General features: G+C 47.8%; 1 protein-coding gene across 1 annotated transcript; it reads left to right on the top strand.

Moving 5' to 3' along the window:
• The first annotated feature begins 3216 nt into the window (after positions 1-3216).
• On the top strand, positions 3217-22993 carry plekhn1 (pleckstrin homology domain containing, family N member 1). The gene is made up of 16 exons (XM_084681309.1): positions 3217-3420; positions 5896-5986; positions 6675-6836; positions 8852-8932; positions 9372-9447; positions 12145-12278; positions 13445-13591; positions 14689-14769; positions 15207-15282; positions 15521-15669; positions 16116-16271; positions 17330-17575; positions 18335-18496; positions 19279-19740; positions 20379-20433; positions 22077-22993. Exons 1-16 carry the CDS (start codon positions 3347-3349, stop codon positions 22259-22261), a joined length of 2337 nt encoding a protein of 778 aa, XP_084537435.1. The 5' UTR covers positions 3217-3346; the 3' UTR covers positions 22262-22993.
• Positions 22994-23256: the final 263 nt, after the last annotated feature.

The raw sequence follows: 23256 nt of genomic DNA, 5'->3' as shown, positions 1-23256 counted from the left end.
TTGTCCAAATGTGGCTGACATCTCAACCGATTTTTCCAAGGTAGACAAAAAAAGAAAAGAAACAGTATTTGACTGATGCCAACTTCAAAGACGTCAGGGGTCTGCTTGAGGCTGTTTTATTGCCGTCCGCTGTGAGAACTTTGGCACGGCTGGTTGTCTGTTGGACACCTGATGTTGGCACCCCTGTCTCCAGACTCCGGTTTAGGGGCCTGAGGTGTGACTCTGCCCCTGCTCCTCTCCCTCCCAGAGTCTGAATCAACACAGAGTTGTGTTTGTGTGTGTGTGTGGGGGGGTTCCGGGGGGGAAACAAGAGTTCAGCCCCCCCCCCCACACACACACACACACACACAGGCAAGGAGGCTACTGTGGATGGTGATCACACACACACAGACCTATGTATATTCATAAGGCCTACATACATACACACTCAAAAACCTTTAGAAACCTTTATGGAGAAAATATTTTGTGAAAAACATTTTGTCACGTTTCACAACTATCTTTGTACAATTTTAAGGAGTGAAAGTAAAAAGTAAAGTACCGATACCAGAAAAATCTATAGCAACAAAGTATTTGTACTTCTTTACTTCCCATCTCTGCTCACACATACATTTGGCCACATACACACTGTTATTTAAGTAATTTGGTGAGATGTGCTTTTTATCACCCTGTACATAGGACTACCCACGCACATCTTTAGTCAATTAAATGAGATGCCATGTGCTGTTAAACCAGATAACATATTTGAGGACGGAAATGGTATGCTTTCAAAAACAACGTTTTTGTGTTACTCATGCGGTCCCATTAAAGTGATAAAGCTTTTCTGAAGTAATTTTCTTCCTCCACAGAAATCCTATGTGAGAAGCAAATGCCGACTCATATGATAAGTATTCAGGGTCAGAAAACAATGTCGGCCATGAGTCAAGAGAAACGAGTCAAGAGAAACGACTCATGCGTCCAGTCAGTAGACAGCAGTAACCAATTACCCCCAAAGTAATGCGTAGGGAAATATGAATAGCCGGTTTTGTTTTAGTTAGCCTACAATGCTATTTGTGTTGGCAAAGCACCCATTATTGTCCCTTTATCTTTCTGAAATGAGACACGACGTTCAAAGAAGAGTTGGCAGATACCGGATTTGTTGGGAATTAAGAGATTAAACATCATACGAGGGACCACTCAAAATAAATGAAGCTTTTGACAAAGTTTACGCGGTGCACGTGTCTGCACTGAAACCCGTGGGTTCTTTCCGCAGCTGAGCAGACTCTTTTTACTCCCAACTTTGGCTCGAGCACTTCTCTCTCTTCCTGAACCCAACGGAATTTTGGAAACCAGAGCGCGCACCGGCTATTCTTCCAGTCTGTCAAAACTCGTTATGAATTATTTCCGCGGTCGACAACGTGTGTGACAGACAGGCGTGCGCGACAGACAACTCGATACAATTAGATAAATAATCTATGGATTATTAACATATAGTGGCATGTGACATTCGTGCTATTTGGGATTTTGGTTTTATAAAGAACTAGGTGGTAGACTCCATTAAACCACAACATGTTAAATAGCAGGTTACATCAAAATTAGATTAATTTACAAGCATTGTACTCCCAATCATCTGCAGTGATGCCAAGCTTTAATCTATCAAATGAGTCTCAACACCCCTGTTTTCAGAGAGTTCTTCTTTAGTTAGATTAAGATTCATACAACACCCTTTTGTTTCCAGAGTATAGGAGCCTTGCTGTGTATTCCCCCCTTGCCTGATTCAATCAGCCTATCATGGAGAAGACCTCCAGACACATACAGTTTCTCCTTGAGGGTTTTAGGGTGAAGGTTTGATTTGATGTTGGGGTGTCCAGACAGGCCTATGGTTGTAATCAGGTTGTAATCTTGGAGACTGGAGGCAGGCAGACTGACACAGCGGGCTTTGACAAGCTGGTGAGTGCTGTTCAAACTAACCGGTTTAGCAGGTCTGAATGACCTGACAGTTGTTGTAAGTGTGTTTGTGGGTGTCTGTGCGTGTTTGTATGAGTGCATGTGTGTGTGTGTGTGCGTGTACCTGTTTTACATCATGACTACGACTTCAGGGCAGACGTTGACAGAAGCCTGACCTAAGATCTGGAGTGAGAGACGAGGCCAGGATGATGGACCGAGATGATTCACCCCTTCTGACTGACCACACCGTCATTGTCTGAAGAAATATGTAGGGTTTGTGTGCTTTGCTGTTTTTTCTTTTTCTGTCGGGCAGTAGATACATGAGAATGCGTTTATATAAGAGCCCAACTGCCACCTCCCAAAAGGAATGTGTGTTGACACAGTAGAGAACTCACTAATGCCCTTTTTGCAACTTCATAAGCAAACATCAGTGTTGTCTGCTTTTAAGTCAATTTGAAGTTTTGAATACAGAGAGAGAGACAGAGAGAGACAGAGTGAGAGAGAGAGGGACATCCTGTTAAACAATAGTAATTCACCATGTCTGTAACATATCCTGTAACCACCAGAGAAAAACAAACTATTTGAGTTCAATGAGTTGGCCTACAACCTCATAAGGATGAGTATAATTTAATCATCAATATGATAAAAAAAGAAATCATGTTTGGATGTTTGGTTGATTAAAAAAAATATATACGTATATTGTACCCCAAAATTAATCTTAATATTTTTATATTCAGATCATTTCACTCAGCATACATATGATACGAGTGGAATTATATTTTTAAAAGATATATAAATACAGAATAAGACATAAGGACCCCACACTGCTTATCTGCTTTATACATCAGATGCTTCTCCAGTTTCAGTGTGACGTTGTTGTGATAGAAGTCTCCTCCAGCCATCAAGATATGTCCTGCTCAGACATGCCTCTGGAAGGTCCCCACCTGATTGGCACACAGCAACAGCTCTGCAGAGTGACCTGTCTCAATCATGGCTTTAAAACGATCCCCATTTGGTTTCAAGAAGGTGTGAATTGGCACACTTGGGCCCGACCCCCTGTCTTGGTTGTGGGATTGATTAAACAGAGGACTCCCATGCGACGTGTGAACTTTTCAGCCACCCACCCCCTTTTTTCAGACACACCCACACACACAGATGCATACAGTCCCCAGCACGACACAGCTCCTAAGCTCCACCCCCTAGCTCCTTAAGCTCCACCCCCTAGCTCACAGACACACGCTCTCCCAGCCCTCCAAGTATACAGCGCTCGCCCAGCCCTCCTCTCCTCAGTGTCAGCCTGACTCCTGCCCACAACACACCGGCTCCTACTGCTCCTAGGATTACTCTGTACTGATCAGCGAGGACGCCAAGCACAGGAGCCCCGTAGTGGAGCGAGCAGCACCCCAGCACACAGCCCAGCAACATGGGGACAAGCATGTCATGTGTTCCCCAGCACAACTTCAGATTCTCCAGCAAGAGTTTCATTCGCAGGAACAGGTAAGAGAGCTCGGACTCTGGAGTGCTCTTGACTTGTGTTTTTGTCTTTTCGGCTTCAGGGGAGAGAATGAAGGGAAGAGAGTAACATGAAGCAGCAGTTGTTGAAGAGTGTTATTTTAGACCGTGAGTTTTGAAGCTGGAGGGAATTCTGTGTATTTCTCTTGAGTTTGAGTAGATAGATGAGTTGGAGGTTGGGAAGTTTATGAGACTTGGGGCAGGACCGTATAGAGGGGTAGGAGGTAGGAGACCAGGGGCAGGATCGTATAGAGGGGTAGGAGACTAGGGGCAGGATCGTATAGAGGGGTAGGAGACCAGGGGCAGGATCGTATAGAGGGGTAGGAGATTCAATCCACTGGGGTGTGTGTTGGTCTGTCTGCCGGTTCGTCTGTGTGTCAGTGGAGATGTGTGATACTGTTAGCATTTGCATCTCTCTGGGAAGTTGAGCTGTTGGCTGTCGGTCTAGTTTTTCCTCTAAAACCAGTATATGATCCCAGATAATCACCCAGGGGGGCTGGGTAATCTGCACATGAGGGCAAGACACAGGGCGCTTCTGTTGGACTGGCCTGTTTAGATTGAAATATTGTGTTCATTCATCAACGTACATGGGAGGATTTGAACTTGTGTTCTCTTGATATGCACTAAAATGCAGTGTATATTTTTTGGTTTGTTTCTGAATATCACTGAGTTAAACCTTCCACACACCAGATGTATAACATGAACCTTTAGGAAGACTGTGTTTTGACCTAAAGCTTCCAATGTGAAGTGGTGACATCCATTCCAGAGATGTGTTAAAAACGTATCCACAGAAGCCCTTCACAGTCTGAAGTGTAGATAAAAATGGTATTCAGCAGATGCTTTCAGAGGCAGGGGCAGGGGCAGGGCAGGGCAGGGCAGGGCAGAGGCAGGGGCAGAGGCAGGGGCAGGGGCAGGGCAGAGGCAGGGCAGAGGCAGGGGCAGGGGCAGGGGCAGGGGCAGGGGCAGAGGCAGGGGCAGGGGCAGGGGCAGGGGCAGGGGCAGGGCAGAGGCAGGGGCAGGGGCAGGTGCAGGGCAGAGGCAGGGCAGAGGCAGGGCAGAGGCAGGGCAGAGGCAGGGGCAGGGGCAGGGGCAGAGGCAGGGGCAGGGGCAGGGGCAGAGGCAGGGGCAGGGGCAGGGGCAGGGGCAGGGCAGAGGCAGGGGCAGGGGCAGGGGCAGGGGCAGGGGCAGGGGCAGGGGCAGGGGCAGGGGCAGGGGCAGGGGCAGGGGCAGGGGCAGGGGCGCCGTAACGGGGGACCATTAGGACAATTCTAAGAGCCCGGGTCAGACTGGCCCTGTGGAGCTTCTCTGGTTCAAATGAAAACAGTGGTTGTCCAAAGGGCATTTTGTCGTTGGTGCACACCGCACACACACACACGGGCATGCACAAACACACTGACGCGCACACACGAGTGCACACACACACATTCACATAGACACACACAGACACACACACACACACACTCGCAGGTGAACAGGTTGAAATGGAACAATCATTTCAGTGTTCTCACTTTCCCTGGAGAAGAAGGGGCCAGGCTGTGTGGCTGCACAAGCAGCCAACGTGAACGTCAACCTGTTGACGCGGAGAGAGGCACAGCTACCTGTCTATTATCTGCATTCCTTCTCCTGCTTTTCACATTTCACTGGATTGTGTCAGAGTTTGTCTCCCACTGCCTCAGGAAGCTGGAGATATGGAACGTGCTTGTGTGTTTATCCACTGATTGATGGCCAACACAGGCCTATCCATTAGAACCTGACTCCCTGCAGTCTAAACAAAGCCCTAGTTGTCATGCTAACAACATTCAAATCCGACACGAGGGGGTCGTGGGGGGGGGGGGGGGGTTGAGGGGGGTTGAGGGGGGCTGATACAAAAGTCAGACAGAGCTTGTAGAGGTTGACTTTGTGACTTGGTGTCTTATCACTGTGGCGGAAGAGCTTCCTCATCAAGATGTGACACTAATGATAACAGATCGGAGTCGAACAAATAAGGACATTGAATGCTGATTTCCCTATTCACCCCCCCACCCACCCACACCATGTGACCCCCTCGTTTCCTTCAACCCATCGGAAACATAAACCCCAATTGTTCTGCTCATTTAAATGGAGTGATATTCAAGCTCAGGTCACAAAGGCTGTTGTGGTCAGTGTATATGCTACGAGACACAAACCATGATTTAAACGGTCGTTAAGCTGTCATGAATCCTTGGACAATGCCAAAGCTTCAGTCCCCAGACGTAACCAGACCTCGATGAGAAACACAGCATGGACCGAACCCCGGACGTGAAATGTTAAACAATACAGCAGCTGACCTCTTAACGCTCGGTCCCCCATGTTCCGCAGAAGAGGGAGGGGGCCGCGTACGCCGTCAACTACAATGACTTGGTTGATGATAGCATGTTAAAGGAAAACGCTTCCAATGAACAATTATAAACTCTGAATGTGTCTCTCTTCTGGGGCGAGCAGCAGTCGTCTGTTCCGGAAGAAGAATCCTCAGGAGGGTCAGGAGAAGTCCAACAGCATCATCAACATCCTCTGCACCGTCACCCCACGCAAGGTGAACTCCTCCGTCACTCTGTGGGGCAGTTACTCTGTGGGGCAGTTCCTCTGTGGGGCAGTTCCTCTGTGGGGCAGTTACTCTGTGGGGCAGTTCCTCTGTGGGGCAGTTACTCTGTGGGGCAGTTCCTCTGTGGGGCAGTTCCTCTGTGGGGCAGTTACTCTGTGGGGCAGTTCCTCTGTGGGGCAGTTACTCTGTGGGGCAGTTCCTCTGTGGGGCAGTTACTCTGTGGGGCAGTTCCTCTGTGGGGCAGTTCCTCTGTGGGGCAGTTACTCTGTGGGGCAGTTACTCTGTGGGGCAGTTCCTCTGTGGGGCAGTTCCTCTGTGGGGCAGTTACTCTGTGGGGTAGTTACTCTGTGGGGCAGTTACTCTGTGGGGTAGTTACTCTGTGGGGTAGTTACTCTTACTTGTTATTTTGTAGTTCAATTGCCTCTCAGTTAAAACTTTTTGTAGTTCAATTACTGTGTAGTTCAGTTGCTTTGTAGTTCAGTTACTTTGTAGTTCAGTTGCTTTGTAGTTCAGTTACTATTTAGTTCAATTTTCTTTTCAGTTAAATTACATTTTATGGTCATATTAATTTATTGTCCAAATCAACTTGTATTAATGTGTAATCATATAACTTTGCATTCAAACTACAAAAAAAAAAGTATGGTTACAACCGACTGAACTGTGTGTGTGTGTCCTGCAGGATATGTCCCCTAAAGACCTGCAGGCCATCGACAGCATGAAGTGGGACCCTCCGTTCCCCTATGACCCGGCCAGCGGCTGGAAGAAGAGCAGCGTCAACGTGAAGAACTACGGCAGGATGGTCCACAGCTCCAGGGTCCGCTTTCGCTTCCTGCACTGCCAGGTGAGCTCACCTTAGGGGGGTCGCTTTGGGTTTTTTACAAGTCGGGTTAAATTAGGAACCAGTAGAAGTCACCTACAAAGAGGAGCAAGCGTGCACTCACTGATGTGTACACACACACACACACACGCTGTTCAAATAAACTGACAGCAAAGGTCAGTCAGGTGAGGCCACACCTATGTGTTCACACCCACACCTAAAGCCACACACACACACACACACACACATACAGGAAAGCTTGAGGCTTGCTGTATGTCTTTTATGATAGCACAAACTGTTCATTCATTCAAAAACTGTGGTGAATTAAGTAAAAAAAACAAAAACACGATTATTGCTAACACACGTACAGTACATGACGTACAGTACCTCATGTACAAACTAACCCACAACAAACATGCCAAGAATTGTACATGATGAAATTTCAACGACGTCTAACAAGGGGGTTGGTTAAGCTTAGCACGACCACAGAACCTCATGTTGGTCAGCCCTGAGGAGGCAAACAAACAGGTGCCGCAGAGGACAGGATGCTGCACCTGGAAACGCTGCCTTGGACGTTTTGTGGTCGGCTGTGATTAACCAACCATCAACCCCTTCTCTGGGCGACAGCAAGAGGCTTGTGTTGGGACATGCTTTCTCACTGTTGCTGGGTGTGGGTTAGTGCATGCGTGTGTGTGTGTGTGTGTGTTGGAATAGGTGTGTGTGTTGGAATAGGTGTGTGTGTGTGTGTGTTTGGGGTGAGAAGAAACCTGCTGATTTCACAAACAGATAATCTCTTGATCGTGGGAATCAGTTCATGCCGGAGGGTTGCAACCAACAGGAAGACAGATTCAGGAGAGAACAGTCCAACAGTCTTGCGTCATACTCGTGTGACGTTATATTAACGGTATCTTTTGTATCTTGACTAAAGCACAACCATGACGACCACTGTGAACTGCAGAAGATGACATGGTTTAAGTTCAGGCTTTCAAATTAAGGAAGTGACTATTGATCATATCTAGCAGCTTCTTGAGAAATCCCAGAATTTCTCATGTGGTCAAAGTTCAAACAGGAATGTACCTTTTGGCGGAAGATGACTCAGGGCCCTATGAATTGATACAGTTTATGATGGGCCAGCAAGAAGCACAGGATTTGTTATGGTTTTGATATTGAATGATGGTTCAGATTATTTTTTTTACATTTAAATATATAAAAAAAACTTTATTTTAACATGAGAGAAGCTTTTTAGAGTCCTGGTCTCTTGCAGGAAGCAGGCAATACGCACAAACAAAACAAACCATTGATATTATTTAAATTCAATTCTTTTTTTATCAAGTCATGCAAGACTGATTGGTGAAGGAAATTGTCAAGAAGCCACTCTGTTTGAGATTTGAGAAGGCAAAGTAAAGGTTTCGGTAGAAAACGCCAGTGAGTTATTCGAGTGATATATCAGTTGGCCTTATCAGAGAAATGTAATATAGATGGGATTAAGTAAAGATTAGGGTGTTCTAACTTTCTTCTCAGAGATGATAACGCCCTCATAGATTGATTTTGGTGATTTGTTTAGTGACCTCCATGTCTCTGTCTCACTTTCTCCTTCCATCCTTCTATCACTCCCTTTCTCTCTTTCGATCCCCCTTTTCTCGTCTCTCTCCCTCTCTTTCGCTACCCATCCTTTACTCTCCCTTCCCCTCCCTTCTGTTCTTCTCTCTCTCCCTCTCTCCCTGTCCCTCCCTCCCCGCCCCCCCCCTCTCTCCCTCTCTCCCTGTCCCTCCCTCCCCGTCCCCCCCCCCCTCCCTCCCTCTCTCTCCCTCTCTCTCTCTCTCTCTCTCTCTCTCTCTCTCTCTCTCCCTCTCTCCCCCCCTCCCTCCCTCTCTCTCCTCTCTCTCTCTCTCTCTCTCCCTCTCTCTCTCTCTCTCTCTCTCTCCCTCTCTCTCTCTCTCTCTCTCTCTCCCCTCTCCCCCCCCTCTCTCTCTCTCTCTCTCTCTCTCTCTCTCTCTCTCTCTCCCCCTCTCCCCCCCCCTCTCTCTCTCTCTTTGCAGGATGTGCATGACTGCTACCTGGATCTGTTCCAGACACACCTTCACTTCGTCTCAAACAACACAACTGGACTCACGTATCAGGTCAGTGTTTCGGTGACAGTCTGAATGTGTCGGGTCTCCTGCCAACCAGCTCAGTGGTGCGAAACAAACTGGGGGGGATTTTTCATCCATAAACATCTAAACTGTCATTAATCACTGCTTTTACAGCGTCTGTGGTCGAACGAGTCTCCTTGTCAGAAGACACAGACAAGCACCTTAATTAGTCACTGGATAGATGACGACTTATGTCAGGGTTAGTCATAGGGACATGCCTGGGGGACCTCAGTTTAACTCTTATGAACTCGTCTGAATATGAACATCATCAAACGTGACAGGAGCAGTGAGACATCACCACAGTACCGTTTGGGGTCCTTATCTCATTTAGAGAATGGAACACTAAGGCGACTATGCGTTGATTGAAATCAATGTGTCGACCAAACACACAAGTTACACAAGTTTAAATGTTTATGTTTGTTCACAGGGAACTCTTCCTCTGAAGGAGCTCAGTATCTGCAAACACAGCCAAACGCCCCAGGAGTTCTCCTTCCAGGTCAACGGTGAGTTCATACTCAACAGATAGCTTAGCGGGTAGAGCATTTGACTCAGAGGTCGCAGATTCGATTCTGCTCCTCTGTGTGTCGCTTTGGCAAAAGCGTCTGCTAAATGAGTACGTTCTGTAAGAGTGAAACCAAACAATCTTGAAGGTGTCAGTGTTACGACCTCCCAGCCAGAGTGCCAGTCGGCTGTCGTTCTGTTTCAAAGTGCCATGATATCAGCTAATGAATGAACGTCAAATCGGAACAAGATCTCACAAGATTCCTGTTCTTCAACATCTTGTAAACCAGAGAAGGAGGAACCTCTCAGGTTCAAGTCCCTCATTTCAATTAGAACCCTGGTTCTTCAGTTCAAATATGTTTACTATACCCTCCCTCCCTCCCTCTCTCTCCCCTTCCCTTCCTCCCCCCCTTCCCATCCCTTCCTCCCCCTCCTTACCTCCCTCCCATCCACCTTCCCCAGAATCCCTAAACTTTCGTTGTCCACTTTCACTCTTTCCTCCTCCCCGCTCAGACACAGTCCCTTTCCCAAACCCCACGCCGCCCATCCCACGCTACTTCCAACCGTTTCCTATGTTGACACATTCCTCCAATTCAAAAGCACCGCGACCCTCTTCACCTCCACTCATCCGTCCGAGGACTAACTAGAGTTGCCCCCTCTTAGCCCCTGGGTCGAGGGCGCGGGGGGTGGGGGGTCGAGGGGGTGGGGGAGTGGGAGGGGGTCGGTGGCAAGCCAGGCTTGAAGGCCCCTTCTCTTGTTGGACAACAGGTGCTCCAGAGCAGCCCAGCTGTCGGGCGAAGATGGCTGGATCCTTCTTTAAGACCTGTCACTGCCAATAATGCACAACGCATTGCTACGGCTGTTCAGATTCCTGCAGTGATGTGGTTTTACTGGACAGCTTCTGACCCTTGATTTACTGCTGTGCTTTCTATTAAGCACTTTGGGTTAAGTTTCTTTGGGTGAAAGAATCTGCTAAATGATAAATAATAAATATAAATGTTATGGTGCAGATCAGGATTCAATTCCCATCGGTCTTAGAATAATCCAGAGCCTTTTGATTTTAAACGTAACTTTATACTTAACCTTTTATAATAATACTTTATAACTCATAATTAACTACTACCAATTGTAATATTTATCTAAGTGAGTACACAGTTGTGTTTGGGGACTGAACCCTAGTTAGTTGTTCTTCAGTAGAGAGAGATACAGACTGTAGCCAGAAATGTAAGCCATAAAGTTGAAGTCAGCCACATTTTGATAAGATTTCCAGTCACTATGAGTATGGAAAGCCAGTATCTTTATATCTTATCTTACATTTACATTTAGTCATTTAGCAGACGCTCTTATCCAGAGCGACTTACAGTAAGTACAGGGACATTCTCCCCGAGGAAAGTAGGGTGAAGTGCCTTGCCCAAGGACACAATGACATGTTCACTGGGAATCGAACTGGCAACCTTCAGATTACTAGCCCGATACTCTACCCGCTCAGCCACCTGACTTATCCATAGCCGTCTTATCGATATTTATGAAATCGGAGCGCTCTAACCTGTCAAAATGTTGACTTTCTTAGAAGCAGCCAAAGTACATTTGACTGATCTTTGCCGCTGGACAAACGTTATTTTATAATATATCAGGTTACAAATGTTTTCCCTGTTGTAGGAGAGCCTGTGTTTACCTTGAGGGAGGCAACACTGACAGGAAACACATGTGTAGACCTAGCATGACAAAACCGTGAGTCAACTGAGAGATTGTTTGCAGTGATATCTCTGAGAAACACACAGCACATGTCTTACTGCTGCCCGGCAGATGAATCAGCTGTGCTGAGCTCACCCTCTGTGACACGGCAACACACCAGAACGCTCATGTGAAGGTTCTAGAATGTTAGTGCTCCGAGTTCTTTAAGAGTCAGGATTCCGTGGCCAAGCTACCCCCCAAGCCTTCTAATGACATTCAATGACAGTCGATAATAAAAATCAACGTCAAACAATATCAGAGCCGGTTCGCTGACGAGATCAAGTAAGGCTTTCCACCAAAAGGCAAAAAGCCTCCACGATCATTCGACTGTTCCCCAGCCCTTGTCTGAGCTGTGCGGAGCAGGCAGTAGGGTTTGTGGGAGTGCCGTATCGTGGTGTAAACCCCGAGGCCCTGGAATGAATAGAGAGTTTGGATGAATGAGACCAGCGTGGCTGAGACCAGTCAGCTGGCTATGGTGTCTGGCAGTGAGAACGCCGCGAGGCAGGAATGAAAAGGGCTATCTACGCTGTTTATCTCTGGTATGTGTGGGGCAGATAAAGGGAGATTCCAGCTCTATTCACCTCCTCTGGTCCTGTGCATTCCTGCTGGAGGAGGCGGTCAGAGGGAGTGCCTGGTGTTGCAGAGACCAAGGGGCTAGGCCTGGCCCACGGCAGGCCCTCTGTAATGGGCTGGGGAGGTGTGCGGTTAGACGAGGGTTCGACACGTGACAAACATCAGAATGGGTGGCAGTGACATAACGTGCCAATAACATGTCAGAAAGAACTTTGTTATTTTGTGTAATTCCTCTTTGGAATAGTGTATTGTTACCAAAGGACTGTTGAGCGCCAATGACAAAGTGGATGATAATGTTTGGAAAAATAATGGGTATTCCTTATTTGTAAGCAAAACCCTCGAGTAGGAAGTCCTAGTGACCGTTTTCTCTGACCTTTGCCCCCCCTCCCCAGGTGTCAGTCTGAACCCCATCATCGTCTTCTGTGCCAACCAGGAAGAGATGGACATGTGGTTTGAGCTGCTCCGAGAACAGATCGAGGCCAACGGAGGGACTGCCATTGCAGTTGAGACCTACACCAGGGTCAAGGTATGAGCCCGTCCAAACAACTTCTTTCCAGGGCCTGGGTTCGAATCCGGCCTGGGCCTAATATTGCATGTTTTCTCCTCTCTCTCTCCATCCCTTCCTGCTTTTCATAGTGACACTTCACTTACAAACTGTTCAATTAAGCATGAAAACTTCAAACTGGTAGGCTTCCTCTGACCAAAGTTTGTGAAGAAAGAGTATGCAGAATAGAACTGGAATCTGGACTCAAAGTCTTAAACTTAAATTGAGACAGGATGGATAGACACAAGCATAGATAAACAGGTGTAATTCGATTAAGTCCCATGTCATTTGCTGCATGACTACTGTTGCATCAAACCCAGATGCAAAAATCAAGGTCAAGTCATTTGACCTAATTCCCACAAAAAACAAAATCCTCATAAGTAATGCACTGGGCGTGGCATTGTGTAGTAATCACCTGGATTAGAGGGGTGGGGTTTCCCATCCCAGTTCTAGAACCGCCAGTTAGAACATTACAAGAGGAAGTGAGGTGCTGACTCATGTAGGTCATCAATCCTTCCCAGAAGGGTGGATACCGGGGAGTAGTGTCGGCCATGTGGACACAACCTCAACCAGGCCAAACCTCTGGATCTGCACATGGGAACAATAGGGATGAACAGGCAGGTGTGGTCTGGATGACATGTTGTGCTGTTCCAACCAGATAAAACTTGCATGAATATGATGTCACAACTCAGAATGCTGATGCAACTCGCTGTGTTCTTGCTTACGGTTCAAAATCAATAACTGGGGTGGACAGTTGGTGCTCTTCCGTAAATGTTATATAGAATTAATTAGACCATTCTATGTTGCTGGCTTTCAAGCAAGAGGGAAAAGGGGTTCAAATTGTATATTTTGAGCTAAGCAAATTAAATGAACGGATGTGTTGGGTGGCCGAAAAAATATGCACGATGCAAGTGGGCCGCAAAGAGGAAAAGGTCTGGAATAGCTGTTCCAGACAAACATAGTTACAATCCAAAGAGGATAATGCTCCCAAATATTCACTGGGCTTGCTCTTCAGCCTTACTGTATCCCTGGAGAAATACAGTTTGACTCCATATACCTTCCACTACAAGACTTAAACAACACTTAAAAACACATGAACCGATCTAACCCCTCTTGGTGACCGATCTAACCGTTCTTGTTCCTGGTAGAACCCGGAGGTGAGCCAGGAGAACCGAGAGGACCTGAGGAACTCCATCAGCAGGGAACCCATCTACGAGTGGGAGGGTTCCCAGAGAGAGAGCCTGGGCACCCTCACCTACGTCACCAAGGTCCGCCTGCAGCATCTGCCCTGCCAGGTGAGGCTCGCGCACCACACAGGAAGTGAGGCGCTTGGGATGCACGTTCAGGAGTATTTGTTGTGGGGCACACCCGGTGGCTCACAGGAGAAGTGCATGTACCATGCTGAGAGACTATCTGTTCCAACGGTTAATGGAATCCTACAGAATATAGTTATGACACACACACACACGAGAAGGGGATTTTAGAACACACATCTAAAAAAAACAACACCTACCCATAGCACCTTAGTGTGACTCATACTGTACATCCCAGGTTACACAACATACAGATGACATCACCACAACGTAAGGAATTGGTGTTGTCCTCTCAGGCCTGCTGCATGAAACCTTACAAGGCATCACCTTACGACAGCTACTACTAACTCCATGAGCTCACTAAGTGCTCTCAGTCACCTATGAGACAACAAAGATCAGACAACCGTGATTGGACGATGAGACGCTAGGCTAGGCCAAAACGAGACGCTAGCACAAAACAAGACGCTGGCTAGACCATTATACAGGATCCCAATAAAAACACGTTGCTCATACCACCGCCTATGATTGTTGCTCCGGTTAACCCAGCATGGGAAGAACCGGCATGCCCTTCTTGGCGTGGGAGATAGAGGGATCATAAAAGGGGCGTGCGAGAAGCAGTTGCTTGGCTCGCGCAGTGACTTGACTCACCTCCCAGCTGGAATGTCAGCTGTCTTGTCCGACACACCCTCATGCAGAGAGCGGCAGTGCACTGTAACACACACCTCTGGTCTACCAGGGAAGCTGGTCTCCACATGGAACACACCTCTGGTCTACCAGGGAAGCTGGTCTCCACATGTAACACACCTCTGGTCTACCAGAGAAGCTGGTCTCCACATGTAACACACCTCTGGTCTACCAGGGAAGCTGGTCTCCACATGTAATACATGATAACGTCTCATGTATTAAAGGTGATGCATCTTCGTTGTGATCGAACTGTTTCTGTTGGTTTCGGTATAAGTGAAGCTCAACAGTTAGAGCATGTGACCACAGAACATGAAGTTGCACGTTCAAATCCCCCTCTGAACGCTGCTGTGGATGAAAGCAGGTCTGCTAACTGAAAAAACGTGTTTTGTCCTCAGGAACAGGGCGTCAGGCTGCTGGTGATGTACCCCGCAACGCTCATCATCCTGTCTGAGGAGAGCGATGGACTCTTCTACAAGGTAACAGAGATGCCACACTCTACATACAAACGTGATAAACTAAACCTCATGTCGCTAAATCCACCATTTGAAAGAAAAGAAAAAGACTGATCTCTTCAAGTTAGCAGACTTTTGGCCAGTGTACGAAATGTTTTGACATGTGTCATATTTCCTGAAGATGAAATTTGGGTTTTGGGTTGTAAGATCCTAAATGGTAGTTTAAGTCCGTGGACCAAATGTAAATCAAACGTATGTGTCTAGTATTGTATTGTGTTTATATTGTGAGAATGCTACTGCAGGTGCCTGTTTTCAGGTGTAAACCCCAGTCTGACCTCGACCTGGCTTACTCAGTCTATGACGCCAGCCTGGAAGATATTACCCCCTCAGCACTTACAATTAACTGTTCATTCACGTCTTCTTTGCGTCATAACAGTGTGTGTATGTGTGTGTCATTGCAGGGTAAACTTCCACTCAACATGATCACAGTGACCACTCCCTGTCAGGATGTGAAGCCCAACACCTTCATGATTGAGGGTAAGTCAGTGATCACCCAGCCCTTTATTTGTTTTTAATTTAATTTTTTTCTTTGGAAAAGCTATTTTTTCATGACTTCCGTTTTACAAGCAGAAACACTAAGAATACGTAACATAATAATTAATGTAGTGGCCTTTAAGAGTCCTTGAAGGGACAGGCATTAACCCAGAGAATGGATTTCGGACCGTGGCACGCTGGCGATCGACTGACCCCAAATGTCTCCTCTGTGTTCCTGCAGGGAAGCTCATAAACCCCATCGTGGTGTCCTGCCGGTCGCAGGCTGAGTTCTGTGACTGGATCCAGCACTTCAAAGCTGCTGACGTCCCTGTACTTAGCCCCCCGCCCCCCGTCTACGACATCATCTACACGCCAACGCATACTAGAGAGGTGAGACCCCGCCCCCCCCCCCCCCCTCCCCGAAAGAAGTTTGATAAAATTAACAAAGACGTGGTTCATTGTGGCAGATAATCCTTATCTATTCAATAGGGTGAGGGTGGTAGCCTGATAAGGAGACAAAAAAAATCTAGGATAACCACCTCATATATCAACACAGTTTATTGTTCTGGTCACTGTGTAACATGGTCTTGCCTTTTTCCTAGTTACGGTTCAGTCTTGAAAACAAATACAAGTTGTATGAAATCATTACTAGTCATATATATATTTCTATTTGCATGATTTGTAACGATTTAGCGCCGGTTTTTGCTACCTTCGTGCACACATTATGTCAATATCTGTTTTGTGTTGCAAATGGCCCCTGTCGATGCTTGAGGCAGGTTAGGCCAGAACGCGACATTGAACGATTAAGTAACCGCTAACCGTTATCCCCTCCCAAGGTTCCGGAATTCGACAGGTGGAGCGGGAGCAGTCAGCGGAGGCGTGGCGGATCTTTGAGTCCCAGCCAATCACAGAGTGTACGCGGCTCCCACCACCTTCAGTTTCCGAGACCGGAAGACGACCCCCTGTCCCCAGGCTACACCGAGCCGCTACGCGTAAGTCTGCCGTTAGCGGCTAATGTAGCGCTGCTAATGTAGCTTTGGTAATGCAGCATTGATAATGTAAAACAGCAATGCAAACGTAGCTTAGATAATTAGCATTGCTAATGTAGCATTGTTAAATCAGCATATATCAGGTAGCTTTGATCATGTAGCGTTCGTTTGTAGCTACTGTGTGTGTGTGTTTGTTTTGGTTTGGCTTGGCCTGGCCCGGCCCAGCCCAGCTGAAAATCGGGAGTCTATTTCTGTTCCAGATGTTAATAATGAACCGACACCTAAACACACCCGTCCTTCCTGTTGCCCTCCACTGAGATAGCAAAACACTTTAAAGTTAGCTATTTCTTTCCCCTCTCAAAACAATTTCAGCCATAAAGATAACTTCTGAACTTGAAAGGAATGAGGGGCACTTATCTGCCTAGTCAGCAAAGTCTCTACTGAGCGCTATCGGGACCTTGAGCTGAATTTTCAAGGGAGAAGACCCTAGCATGGGCCAGCTGCCCATCCAATTAGGTTATAGTGGAGAAGGCTGTGAGCCAAGACATGTCCCAGCTGTGTGACTGATTCCCTGCATCATCACCAGGATGGTGAATTAAGTTGATGGAACCCTCAGCCTGACTTCGCAGTCTGACAACCTATAATACCAGGCTTGACATTGGGCGCCGTTCAAAACAAGCTAAATTCGCTTAAGAGCTCTTCTGGTGTCGAGTTTTTGCAATTTCCTAACAGGATCACCCGAATCCAACTTTGTGTGTTTTGAATGGCGTCCCCTAGCTTGTTCGTAATATCCAGACTACTCACGATAACACACACCCTAGTGGACCTGTGTGTGTTGTGTTTACAGTACAGCTATACCAAGACCAGTCACAATAACATACACTTTAGCAGTTTCACCTCTAACTTTTGACCTATGTGTGTGTTGTGTTAACAGTACAGCTATACCAGACTATCCATAATCTCACACACCTTAGCTGCACAGCCTCTGACCTTTGACCCCTGTGTGTGTGTGTTTACAGTACAACCTCTGACCTTTGACCCCTGTGTGTGTGTGTTTACAGTACAGTTCCAGCCGCCCCTCCTCCACTGAGACGTCTCAGCTGGGCAGCCGGAGCAACAGTGTGTCCTCTCACCCCAGGCCTGAACGCGACCTCCGACCTCTCTCGCTGCGCTACTCCTCCGCCCAGCGAGGTCCCCACCCCCCCCCCTCAGAGGCCTCAGTGTCGTCCCCCGTCTACAACACCCCCTTCCTGCACGGCCAGCACCGCGCCAACCCCCCTCGGATGGACAAGGCCCCTCTGGTGAAGGTAGGCCGCGCTGGCAACAAACCTGATCATTGAATGCAGCTCCCAGAAGCCTTTATTTTGCCCTCAAGGGCTCATTTCGGCAACATTAAAATAAACCAACACAGCACTCAAGGGATGTGAGTGGCAGGCATGGATTTCGGTGTAAATATAGAGACGGCTAGATTGGCGCTTACACTTAATTGAAGCTGAAAGATCTTCTAGGAGATACAGTAAACCCCCATTAGTACTAAACATGGAACAACTTTCCTACGCCTAACCATTAGGACTCGTGAACAGAATTAGCGAGAGCACTCAGGAGCAGCCCACCGCCTCATCACTAAGGGATGGGTGTGTTTCTGGGCGTCAAACGTGTGTTCCTGGACACACACACACACACAGACAGCCAGTTGCCACGCTGCCCCTGCCGTAGATCATGTCTGAGCTTAGTTCAATCCCTCCGCACGGAAACCCAATGCCAAATCCCAGCGCTAAGTGTGGCTTATGTGATTAGCTTCTGCTAGCTGTGGAGCGTGAGAGAAAGAGAGAGAATGGAGAGAGAGAGAGAGAATGGAGAGAGAGAGAGAGAATGAAGAAAATGAGGAAAAAAGAGACAGATTAGTGAGATAAAGGGAGACGGAAGGACGGAAAGAAACAGAAAGTAAGGCAGGGGAACGGAGGACGGGACACACATAAATAATCAAAAGACAGCTTAACAGGATGAACCACCCGAACGCCGGCTCTGAATAACCCCCTGGTTGTGTGTGCATCCCGTGTGAACAGTCCAACAGCTGGAGCACAGCGCAGACGTCCCTGAAGGGCCCCGGGGGCGCCCCACAGCGCCACTCTGGCCTGTGCCCCCCCCAGCAGCCCCTGTCGCCCCTGTACGACGAGCCCTGCACCCCCGACATCTACGCCCTGGAGGAGCAGAGCTCCAGACCTGCGGTAAGTGGGTCAGCCAGCTGATACTGGATCCATAAGGCTCAGCTTACAATCCCAACACAAGGCCCGACTAGGGCGTGACCTGGGCCTGCACGCACACACTCGTACAGGCGATACACGTACACATGTGCACACGCGCATGCAGTATATACACACCCACATATATGCATATACATATATACACACAAACATACAGTCTATTTTTATATATACATATACACACTCGCAGACTTTCTTTTTTGCCTTTGGCGGGAGGGATTTGTCATTGGCGCCCGGGAAACCGGCTTTGGCGCGCGCCAAAATGTTCTCTATGCAGGAAAAACCCTGTACACACAACACACACATATACATACACACTATACACACACAGCCTATATACATATACACACACTACACAAATATATGCACACACATATCCACACTTGTGACGTCTCTGGTCACCAAAGAAACTGTTGACCAGAGACGAACACAGCGACTTCTAAGCAGCCCCATTATTCATTGATCAGATGGGGTGATGGATAATGAAAGGCTTTGACAGGGAAGCCTCTTCAGTCACCAGAGACCCACAAACTGGTCCTCAGCCAGGAGGGCAGCTTTGGTTATTACGCTTCACCACTGCTGTGGCACGACAAACATGTATTTCTTAACATTAAAAAAAAAGTATTTTCTCAGAATAAACATTTTTTTAAACATATTTAATTTGACTGTATCATACATCTCTGCAAGCAGCTTCCGCTGGCTGGCTGCTAGTGTGTGTCTGATGCTGTGTGTTTCCCCTCCTCCAGCTGCAGCAGGGCTGGCTGGCCTCACAGCAGCAGCAGACCCCCCAGCTGCTACCCTCCAGCTTCCAGCTACGCACCCCTCCCTTGGGCAGACGCTGCCGTGGGAGCCTGGCCCTGCCTCAAGACCAGGGCCAGGGTCAGAGACTGGACCAGAGACTGGGCCAGAGGCTGGGCCAGAGCCAAGACCAGGGCCAGGGTCAGAGACTGGACCAGAGACTGGGCCAGAGGCTGGGCCAGAGCCAAGACCAGGGCCAAGGTCAGAGGCTGAGCCAGGGTCGGAGGCTGGACCAGGGTCAGGGTCAGAGGCTGGGCCAGAGCCAGGGTCAGAGGCTGGGCCAGAGCCAGGGTCAGAGGCTGGGCCAGGGGCTAGGCGTGGAGGCTCTCTACAGCCAGGTGAACCAGCGGGCTGAGGCAGTATCCAGGCTGAAGCTGCTGCCTGCCCCCAACACAACCGCTCAAGAGCAGGTGAGCACATGCACCCACGCCAACGTGCCCAAAAGACATTGTGACATCATGTTAAAACCAGCATTCATTCAATGTAAACGGGGGACATTCAGGGGCACATTCAGGGGCACATTCAGGGGCACATTCAGGGGCACATTCAGGGGCACATTCAGGGGCACATTCAGGGGCACATTCAGGGGCACATTCAGGGGGACGTTTAGGGGGACGTTCAGGGGGACATTAAGGGGCACATTCAGGGGCAAATTCAGGGGGACGTTCAGGGGGACGTTCAGGGAAACATTCAGGGGCACATTCAGGGGGACATTCAGGGGGACGTTCAGGGGCACATTCAGGGGGACATTAAGGGGGACGTTCAGGGGGACGTTCAGGGAAACATTCAGGGGGACGTTCAGGGGGACATACATATTTTGGAATACAATTTTATGAAAATTCAAGGATTTTCCTAATTCGATCAACGTAAGATGAGGGCAGTCCGTGTAGCGTGCACCGCGTCAGACTCTCGATAGTGTCGAGGGTGTAACCCTCACTGTGTTTGGACAGTTGGTTGAGCACATATCTGAGACACATGAGAGGGTTCATGTGTAGGCGATGCTTGTTATTCTACACCATGTGAAATAACTCTGTCCTCTCTTCCACAGACACTCTTCCCGTCCTCCTCCACCACCACCAACCAACAGTACGCTTACTCACCAGGTGAGTGTGTGTGTTTGCATGTGTGTTTGTGTTAGCATGGGTGTGTGGATGTGGATGCCAGTGTGTTAGCATGCTTGTGTAAGTGTGTGTGTGTGGTGTGCCTTACGCTTACTCACCGGGTGACAATGAACCAGCACTGCTAGGAATACGACTTTTAATATTAACCACAAATAGGTTTAAGGGTTCATAAAAACACTATTTGAAGTAACCACAGCCTATGAAAATGACTACCCTGGTTTGACTGAAGGTCTTTTAAAGACCAGTTTGGTGAATAAATAAATATACATTTCGATTCCTGAGAGAAAACTGTGGCTGTACTTTCAATATTCAGTATGTTTACGCTGCTTTTGGATAGAAGTGTTTACTAAAATAATAAAATAAATGTTCATGAGTTTTCGGTATCCATGGAACATTCCTCTGTTTCCTCAGTACAATACACTAAAGAATGCACAGTTGTTGAGTGGCAGTTGAAAGGACATGTTTGCGATTCCAGTTCAAGGACGTGCGACTGAAACCTAGCTAGCTCCCATGCTGAACGTCGTGGGTAAAAGGAAACCTTGGCAGTGACAGCTTATACAAACACCATCAAGGACATAAATCGTGTTCTGTTAATTGGAATCAGAAATCTTCTATTTGACTCAAATATATTTGTATTCAACTCGACAGCACACCTAACTACCCAACTGAACCAGTCCCCAAACACTGTAGAGAGAGACCGGTGATGGCTGTGTGGCAGCATCTGGATGATTTTCTCACATTTTCTGTGTTGTGTGAACTTCAGCAGGAAGTGTGCAGATGCCCTAAGGGCAGGGGGGCTGAGGGCAGGGGGGGCTTAGGGCAGGGGGGGCTGAGGGCAGGGGGGGCTGAGGGCAGGGGGGGCTGAGGGCAGGGGGGCTGAGGGCAGGGGGCTGAGGGCAGGGGGGGCTGAGGGCAGGGGGGGCTGAGGGCAGGGAGGCTGAGGGCAGGGGGGGCTGAGGGCAGGGGGCTGAGGGCAGGGGGGCTGAGGGCAGGGGGCTGAGGGCAGGGGGGGCTGAGAGCAGGGGGCTGAGGGCAGGGGGGCTGAGGGCAGGGGGCTGAGGGCAGGGGGGGCTGAGGGCAGGGGGCTGAGGGCAGGGGGGGCTGAGGGCAGGGGGCTGAGGGCAGGCGGGGCTGAGGACAGGGGGGGCTGAGGGCCATGTGTGCAGGTGTCCTTGTGGGGGGGCGGAGGGCAGGGGAAAACCGAATGTAAGAGAACACTGTTCCAGGTTGGATTACCACTAGGGTTGTGATTGACAGCCCACAACTGGGATCAGAGATGCTCTCTCTCTCTTTTGCTCTCTCTCTTCTCACTTTCGCATGCAAAAATACCTGCAATTTAATCTGATGCCTCATTTCATTTTATCTGATTATTGTGTGTTTTGTAGTTTAAACTTGGTTGAAGGGAAATGAGATGTGTTGTTTGTGCCTGTTTGTGTTGGAGTGTTTGGACCGCCGACAGTACCGGTTTGACAGCGAGATTGTATGTTGGGACAAGCCCGTTTCACACTAGCTATATATATATACTCGGCAAATTTGGATCTGGTCCAAAATAGTTGCTCAACCAAGGGCGAGGTTTTTGCATGACTTTGTTTGAAACTAAAAGCCTGTGAAATTCTTCTCTGCAGATCATCTCTCCTACCTTGAACCCAGAGAACCAGATGACCAGGAAATGGACTATGACAACATTTGGGAGTACGACTATAATACCGGGATGATTCAGCCCATGTCTGGAATTCCGACACACCGGACGGGATTAGATTCCGGGGCTAGAGGCATGAGTGCCGTGGCAACGCATCAGAGATGGTCGTAAAATCAGAACAATAGCTCCGTCACCCGTCTGGACATGTATAAACAACAGATCGGTATCGCTGCCCCTCGCAGAACCAACTGTCAAAAACCCTCTAGCTTCCTGCGCAGCGAGGGAACGATGAGCCCGTTGGAATAGTTTTACGCCTTAGAAGAACGTTGTTGTGAACGGCGATGTGTTACCACGGCAACGCCGTGTTTACTGTGTACGTGTTGATATGAGGCAACGGGAGCAGAAATACTATGATGTTGAACTGGTAGGAAACACACTGGTAGGATACGACCTCTCGCCTGTTAGATGTAGCATTGAAGACTAAAGTTTAAAATGTTTAGTTTCTATATGTGAAAGCTTGAAAATGTATATTTTTTTATACTTTTTTGCATTAAGATCTTAATCAGTCACGGCTATTAGCTCAATTGTAACGATTGTATTATTTATGGAATATTTTCCGCAGAAAGCCATCCTGTTTACATGTTTTGTTTTTTTAATTATTTAATTAATATAATATGGTATGACAGCTTTTCTGTGTAAGCATTCCATCAAGCAAGTTTAAGTAGCCTACAGTTATTTATTTTACCGAAAGATTACACTGCAAAGTTTGGTGGCTTGAATGGACTCCCTGGTCGTGCTATGATGTAGATATTTGTTATCTATTAAGATATTGCGTATGGCTATTTTCAGTAATGTTGTGTGAGGTGTTTATTTATATTTGAAAATAAAAAAATTATAATAATGTATTGTTCTTTTTAATTTGTCTTCACCATTTATGTTTTGTAGTTAAAATGTTGCATTGGGATTATCAATGACAGTTGTTCTGCACGTGCAAAAATGACCAATAGGCCTACAAATGAGCTCAAACTTGCAGATGATTATGTATCTATAATCAGGGTTAGGGTTTGAGGTTGTCCACCTCCCCAGTGACACTATACCAATTTATTTCATGTTTCGTACTTTCTATGTGCACCATTTGAACGTCAAAATAGCATCTGCTAGATGGA

Source organism: Hypomesus nipponensis, chromosome 18 (assembly GCF_054491055.1).
Source record: "Hypomesus nipponensis isolate SF chromosome 18, ASM5449105v1, whole genome shotgun sequence".
NCBI lineage: Eukaryota > Metazoa > Chordata > Actinopteri > Osmeriformes > Osmeridae > Hypomesus > Hypomesus nipponensis.
The sequence above is the reverse complement of the archived record's forward strand: the minus strand, read 5'-3'. Positions and strand labels throughout refer to the sequence as shown.

Bases quoted from the DNA above. Each gene is read 5' to 3' on its own strand.
- plekhn1 (XM_084681309.1), top strand. From the start codon at position 3,347: ATGGGGACAAGCATGTCATGTGTTCCCCAGCACAACTTCAGATTCTCC. The intron at 13,592-14,688 runs GTGAGGCTCGCG...TTTTGTCCTCAG, and splicing joins TGCAGCATCTGCCCTGCCAG to GAACAGGGCGTCAGGCTGCT. The intron at 15,670-16,115 runs GTGAGACCCCGC...TCCCCTCCCAAG, and splicing joins CGCCAACGCATACTAGAGAG to GTTCCGGAATTCGACAGGTG.